This window comes from Erythranthe guttata, chromosome 12 (assembly GCF_056151865.1).
Source record: "Erythranthe guttata isolate IM_541 chromosome 12, IM_541, whole genome shotgun sequence".
Classification (NCBI taxonomy): domain Eukaryota; kingdom Viridiplantae; phylum Streptophyta; class Magnoliopsida; order Lamiales; family Phrymaceae; genus Erythranthe; species Erythranthe guttata.
In genome coordinates, this window is record NC_142544.1 from 6,222,323 (window position 1) to 6,230,186 (window position 7,864).

The 7,864-nt window shown below is 32.7% G+C and overlaps 1 protein-coding gene across 1 annotated transcript; it reads left to right on the forward strand.

Moving 5' to 3' along the window:
- Positions 1–3,566: 3,566 nt before the first annotated feature.
- Positions 3,567–5,125, forward strand: LOC105965777 (kiwellin). Its single transcript, XM_088827231.1, has 3 exons — positions 3,567–3,612; positions 4,050–4,440; positions 4,783–5,125. The coding sequence occupies exons 1-3, from the start codon at positions 3,567–3,569 to the stop codon at positions 5,012–5,014; spliced, it is 669 nt and encodes a 222-aa protein (XP_088683357.1). The 3' UTR covers positions 5,015–5,125.
- The last annotated feature ends 2,739 nt before the right edge of the window (positions 5,126–7,864 follow it).

Sequence of the window (7,864 nt, forward strand, 5' to 3'; positions counted from 1 at the left end):
ATATTGGATGCTCGGGCGGAATCCGTCTAGAGTTGGGATTATGTAATCTTGAAGTGCTCGTGGATGAACCGCTGGCTGTGCTGGAAGTTGAGGGGGTGGGTCTTGGACTTGGTTTCCGTTGGCCTCGAGTAAATTGCCCGCGGCCCTGCGTTCTTCGTCCTCCATTATATTGTTTTCGCGTTGACGTCTCCTAGCCGCTCGAAAAGTACGTTCGATTTCGGGATCAAACGGTTCTCTAGCAAGATCGAGTCTTCTATGCATACACAGTACCTTGAAAAAAAATAAACAAAAATTAAATGGGTGAATCGTGAAAATTGTTCAAATCTAGAGCTAGAATAAAATAAATAATTAAAATACTCCCCGGCAACGCGCCAAAAACTTGTTGGCCGAAAACCTACACGCAAGTGCACGTATTGTACAAGTAATATAGTGGACTAAAAGTCAGGATATCGAACCCACATGGAATATTTAATTATCTAATCCTAGGCACTAAATTCTACCAATTATTATCAAGCCCACCCTACACAGTCGAAATTTAGAGTGAATTAACTAAATTAAACTAAATTAAAACGACAAAGCAAGAAAGCGAATTAAACACGAAGATTTATCAGAGTAAACAAGCTTAGGATTTTATTTTTCTCCCTATGTGATTATTATTTCTCCGAATTCCTTCAATTATGCAAGCAATTAACCCGGATTATTAACCTGAGATGCTAAAATAATCGTAACCCGCTTCCGCGTGTATTACGATTCTAATACCCTAGATTCAATTACTATATTCCTATGCAATTAATTCTAGAACACAACATTAAGCACAAATCTCAATAATGGCTACCTAAAAGATTAACTATATTCCTATGTTAATACCACAAAGGCTCTTCTACCACAGTTCTAATTATTAACCCGATCTTCCGATTCATGCGATTAACAATAACATAAAAGCGCATAAAGTGGCCAGTTTCATGAACTTAATAAAACAAGTAGAAGAAATAATATGGAACTAAAACTTGCATAAAATCATAGAATTGGGTTCATAAATCCCACATAGGGTTTCAAATAAAATCCTAGAAATAAAGACATAGCTACTCGTAATTCTTATGATAAATAAAATAAAATAAATAAATTAAATAAGAAAAACTATGCTTGAATCTTCGTTGATCTTCTTTGCTCTTGAATTTGCGTCCAAAGATGGATCCCTAATTTTGTGCTTGACTTGGTCTTATATAAGATGGAAAACTTGGGGAAGAAGGTAGTTCCTTGTGCAATTAGGATTCCTTTACTGCGTTTTTTCGTCATCTCGGACGGTCGTCCCGAATTTTGTTCTAAAACTCGGACGGCCGTCTCACAACCAGAGACTGCTTCTGGTTCTCAAACGGGGGTCCCACAATTTGAACTAAAACTCGGATGGGGGTCCGATCTTTAAATCTTCATAATTTTGATTTTTTCACTTTTGGCCCATATTTTCTCCAAAATTGCAGTTTTGACCCCATACTTTTCCAATTCTTCAATTTGTACCTAAAATACAATAAATCAACTTTTTAAGCACCAATTATCGTTAAAACACACCAAAAGCTCAAATAAAAAGGTACGATAAAGTGTAAAAATATACACTTAACAATTTATAATATCAAGAATTAAATTGTGATTTTTGTTGTTGGTGTCGATAATTTTTTTTTTGTTTATAATCAACGGTCTACATAGTCGGTCGACTATATATAACTATATAATTTTGGGGTGAAAAAAAGGTACATGACTGGGATAATTACAATTTTGGTCCCCCAAGTTTGCAACTTTTTTAATTTTGGTCCCCCATTTACCGCCATCAACAAAATACACACTAATGTTGTCACATTTTAACACATTTAGTCCCTCGGTCAGTTTGACCGTTAAGTAGTAACGGTCAACGGTTGAATTTGGGGTTTTTCTTTGAGAAAATTGCAATAAGACCCCTGTATTCTTTTAAACTATTATAATAACCTCTAAAATTTTATCCAACAATAATTTAACCCCAATTTCATCAATTAACCAAATTTACCCACTGACCCTGATTTTTCAAAATTTGGTAATCCGACGTTGACTTTCTTTTTAACTCGATTGACTCTTTTTTTTGTTGATCTTTTTTTGCCGCTGTTGACTGATGTTGAATGTCGTTGAGTTAACAACATTGACATTTTTTTTCTTGATTTTTATTAAATTGTTGAGTAATGGAAAAATATATTTTTTTAAAAATTCAAAGTTGATAATTGGCGAGAAAATAATATCATAAAACAAGTCAAAATAAAGAAAAAAAAGGAAAAAGTCAACGCATCTCAATAACGGAAAATATTTAATACAAAAAAAAGAGATAAAAATTAACGGCCGGTGTTAGCCCCAAACCGTTATACTAGAGTGGTTATCTCATGCCAAATTACTCCGTACATGCCTAATTCATCTTCCTCATATTTTTTTGGGAAGAAATTTGGGATGCACTGGCGGTTCCACGAAGAAAAAATTGAAGCAAATAAATTATGGATTTTAGAATTTTTTTAAATTGTTATTCATATGACGTATCCCTATATATTTTCAAAACTAGGGGATATCCCATATTTCCCCTTGAAAATTTGTTTGAACTCTCACTTATACTATTAATTTTTAATTTTCATATTTAAACGTATAAATGTAATCGATTTATTTTAAGAAAATAATTCAAATTTTAAATGAATACATTAGTTTTGAATAAATTGCCCTTACATCGAACAACAATCACCTATCAGGGGCTTTATTGACTTTAACACTTTTCAAGAGAGTTCTTGGACAATATTTTTGACACAGAGCTCTATAATAATTAGAAATTACACAAGGTGCATGGCGGTTGCTAAAAGCCTTGAAAACATGCAGCAGATCACGACCCACTCATTGTTTATCACCGAGTGTAGGATTGAAGAAGTCTATCCTCCACCCTAATAAGTAATAATCAATATTACCTGGCATTGCCTTCATGGTTTCATTTGCTTGAATTTCAGTCTTTTTTATTATCATTGGGACCACCATAATCCACAAGTATATGACAATTGCAATCATACAGTCAAATTTTATTATTTTTATTTGTCATCAAGATAGTTATATTAATATAAAAGGGGTGATTTATTTTGGAGTAAAAATTTCAAAATTCCAGCGATTTCAACATGTACAATATCTTCATTTAGAATTCCCAAAAAAAAAATTATTTTAAATTTTCTTGAATTGTGTTGGCTTCGAAATATATACATAAGATTCGTATTTTTTATCTGATTTTTATCATTTGATTTTTTTATATATAATATCAATATTATTACATATTTTATATTATAGGTCAATAAAAACAGAGTTTGTGAATTGGGAGGATTCCATCAAAGAATATGGAGTCAATTTTTCCATTCCAGTTACATTTAAAAATTGGAGCTTCAATTTTAATTTTCTGAATTATTTTGTAAGAAAATTGAAATTAGTTTCTCATTTTAAAAAAGAAAATAAATTGCTAACTTCAATTATTTCCATCCCAAACAACAGAACACTCCCAAAATCATGAGTTTTATTAATAAAACTAGATGGTTATAGCCTTTCCACGAGAGATCTATTTGACGGAGCAAGAGAGTGAGATATCATTTACTCGAGTTCGAATTTCCTTTCCCTTGTCGAATTTTTTTTTGGTCAAGTTAGTCAGACATGTTTAGCCTAATGTGGTTTACATCTCCCGCATGCGATTTACGAGCTATTGCGCAAGGACGAATTGAAGTTTATTCGATCAATGCACATCGAGTGGTTGCTGATTGTGTTGCCAATTAAAACAATTGTTTATTTCTTCAATATATTATTATTTTCACTCAACTATTTGTTGTCACTGTTAAACTACGTCATATGATCAATTGAGAGTTAACAACTCAATAATTATCATCTTTTATTATTTGTCACTACTGTTAAACTAATTAAAAAGTGTTGTTACTAATAACATTACTACATGGTCAATAATTCTATCATTGATTGAGTAAATAAATTTATGATAATTATCCCTTAACAAAATTGAGCCCTAGTAAATGATGGCCAACACTATACCAATTTCCTTCTGCCTTTTCACCCTTATTTCCATTATTATCCAATTTGCCAAACCCTAAATGACTGCGCCGGTCAATTAATATGCAGCAACGGTAAATGCAACGAAGACCCTCGTGTTGGATCTCATGTCTGCAGCGGCAGTGGTGGTGGCAGTGGTGGAGGAGGAGGTCAATGCCGCCCGTCAGGTACCCTACACTGTCGCGGAAAATCTTATCCTCAGTACTCATGTTCTCCCGTCGTCTCCTCCTCGACACCAGCCAAACTCACCTTGAATGATTTCAGTGAGGGTGGGGATGGCGGAGGGCCATCCGAGTGCGACAATAAGTACCATAGTAAATCCGAAAGAGTTGTCGCATTATCGACTGGATGGTACTCTCTCCGTTTCAAATTAACATTCAGAAAGTCATTAATTTTTTTCAGAATAAATATACTACAAAGACTAGAATACCCTTTATTATTAAACGATCTCATAAGCAAGAGCTAATGTGTGATAATAATGAAATTACTAATTAAGAATATTTAATTGCATTTTAAGCATCACGCGCTGCAATTTGTAAAAGTAACAAGATAATATGCAACAATTTAATTTCGTTAAAACGGAGTGAGTGCAATTAAATTAATGGCAAAGAAATATATTAGGTTATTTATATTGATTTCGCTAGTCTTGAGTAACTCGATTTAATTCTATATTTTGTGTCGGAATTTCGTTAGGTACAATGGCGGATCGAGATGCGGTAAAATGATACGTATAGTTGCGAGAAACGGGAGGAGTACGACGGCAAAAGTAGTGGACGAGTGTGACTCGAGAAATGGGTGTGACAAAGAACACGCTGGTCAGCCACCGTGTCTTAACAACATCGTTGATGGTTCCGACGCTGTCTGGAAAGCCTTAGGACTCGACGAGGACATCGGTGTTGTGCCTGTCACTTGGTCCATGGCTTGATCCCTACTACTTAATTAGCTAGTGAAATATATATATGTTGTTCCTTTGTGCTTGTCCTCTTTTACTTATTAGCAAAATAAATAAAAAAGATGGGACCTCATTATAAATAAATATCGGTATTATTATTTATTAATTATAAGTACTTGGCCTTATATATTTGGATTTATGCATGGATACGGTCGTTTAATATAAGGTTTAATTTAAGAATTTGGACGGTAAATAATCTAATTCGCATAGTTGGTCCAGCATATTTGGGGTTCCGGAGCCAAAATATAAATTGTACGATTATAATATAGCAATTCGGGGGCAATGCACGATTTTTTCTTCTTTTTTTTTTGTGCAATATAAATAAATCATTTATTAATCGAAATCTCATAAATAGAAGATTGAAAATATTAATATATATCTACATGCAAATATGTGAAGCAAATGTTAGAGAAATATGTAATTAATTTTTATTTGATAAAAAAATTACATCTAGTTTGAAACATTTTTTTTAAATAATAACAGAAGAATAAAAAATATTGAAAAAAAAAAAGAGAATATTTTTTTAATCAATAAAACAATATTTTTTGCGTATAAAAATATATAATGTATAGATAAAAAATGAAAATTTGGGCCCATTTAGGAAATTGGGCCCTGACCGTGAGCCATGTTCGCTCCACTCCAGGATCGGCCCTGCTAATTCGTTATTAGTCTATATGTGATTGTACGTTCACGAGGAAGCATGTGGGTACGTAGTTCGAAACCCAAATCACGGACCCCAAATATTTTACAAGGGGTGAGTTTCGAGATAATACAACGATGAATATGTTAAAAAAATGGGGCTCAGGGTCATCGCCGCCGGATTGTTTTAGAGGAATTATATTCATAAAAAATATATTAAAATGACTCAATACATATAGATAATATTTAATAGAGTATAAGTTTTAAGGCGGCGGTTATATGCAAGCCCATTTTTTGATTAATTCAAGACCTTCAACATAAAAATACTAATTTACCCTTAATGAAATTTAAAATCAAATAAAAAAATACAAAACATTAAAAAATAAAAAGAAATCATTTCCTTTGTGCAAGACCAAATAAAGTACATAAATCCAGAAACCCTTCTTTCTTATTTCACGACTTAAAACTCTCTTTCTTCTTCTTCTTCTTCATCACAATCCCACAAAGAAATCCTACACACCAAAATTATCAAATGCATACCAAACATTCACGATGGAACCAGAAAACAATGATATGGTGGTTTACGAGGGTGGAGAACACAATGAAATATGTTTTAACCCTTTATTTTTGCTTTTGGGTCGTTTTTTTTTGTTGGGAAAAAATTCGACGATACCAAAAATCGGTTTGCAAATACCGATTTTCGTTACTAAAGTCGGTAACCACATTCTGATTATTTTAATAAAAATCGGTACTTAAACACCGATTTTTGTAGTAAAAATCGGGATGACAACACCGATTTGTTTTTGTATTATCGGTATTGTCATGCCGACTTGTACTACAAAAATCGGTTTTTAAATACCGATTTTATTATCTGTGTTGTTTTAAGACCGTTTTCTCATACTTTCGTGCATCAACCTAAGGGATTGATAGAGGATTATTCAAATGAATTATCTAACGAATAAATATTTGAGATACGGAAAGCTCTACTCGATTGAGTTAAAGGCGTGGTAGACGCCACCGAATGGTGATAAACATTTTCGTTCCAAATATTTGAAAAATATCAATTAACCAAATATATAATGTATTATTTAAAAAAAAATAAAAAAATATCGGTATTCGAAAAACGATTTTGTACTCAATAATCGACATTAGAACGCCGATTTTGACTTGTAAAGTCGATGTTGTGTCGCCGATTTGGTTAACAAAAATCGGTATTATGACGCCGATTTTTGTGTACAAAATCGGTTTGGATAACCCGATTTCGGAAACCAACGAAAAAAAATAAAAAACCAATTTCAATCTCAATTTTTTTTTCAAAACCGGCCAAATCATTGCAACCCAACAAGAAATAAGCATACATTAATGTTCATTCATACATATTTATCAAGAATCGATGTTCGCTTAATGTTTTCGAATTTACAAATAAAAATTTAGTAAAAAGGACATCGATGCTCGATTAATGTTTTCGAATTTACAAACAAAAGTTTAGTAAAATGGACTTACTTGTTGGTGGTGGTAATGGTGCAGTGGGTGGGTCGCTGGTCATCGCCGGTGCGGTCAAAGTCTCGCTGGTTGGCAGTCGTGATATTTCTTTTCTTTTTTTTTTTTTTTGATTTTTGGTCTTGAACAAATTAAAAATAAAATTTATTTATATTTGAATATTATTTGTGGATAAGGGTATATTTGTCATCTTTGGTCTTAATGTAATAAAATTAAATTAATTTGTGGCCTTGAACTAATAAACTCCTTTATGTGGTTTTGAACTAATAAAAAAATGGGCTTGCATATAACGACCGCCAAGTTTTAATCATAATATTTTATGTTGTACTATAAACATGAAAAAATATATAAATTTACATAAAATGAAAGAATAAAAATAATATCGTAAGCCAAAATTCTTATTTACAAAAATTGGTACGTTTGGGGGAGGCCACAACTCCTCTACTCCTAAGTTCAGCTTCTTACATTAAGAAAGTCGGGGTTGTCTACGGTCCGAGAGGGTTTGTACTACTCGGACACAAATGATTTAATCTGATGCGTAGAAAATATTTAGTAAAAATTTATAGTCGTTGATTTAAAGTACGAACTAGTACGATTCAGTACGAACCTATGAATTTATCAATTAAAGTACGAACCCAGTAAAAATAGATCGTACACAGGTCGTAACCTTACATAATTAAACCA

Excerpts from the sequence above, each read along its gene's own strand:
- LOC105965777 (XM_088827231.1), top strand. The coding sequence starts at position 3,567 with ATGGTTATAGCCTTTCCACGAGAGATCTATTTGACGGAGCAAGAGA. Across the intron at positions 3,613-4,049 it reads CTATTTGACGGAGCAAGAGA|TAAATGATGGCCAACACTAT; the intron begins GTGAGATATCAT and ends ATTGAGCCCTAG. Across the intron at positions 4,441-4,782 it reads GTCGCATTATCGACTGGATG|GTACAATGGCGGATCGAGAT; the intron begins GTACTCTCTCCG and ends GAATTTCGTTAG.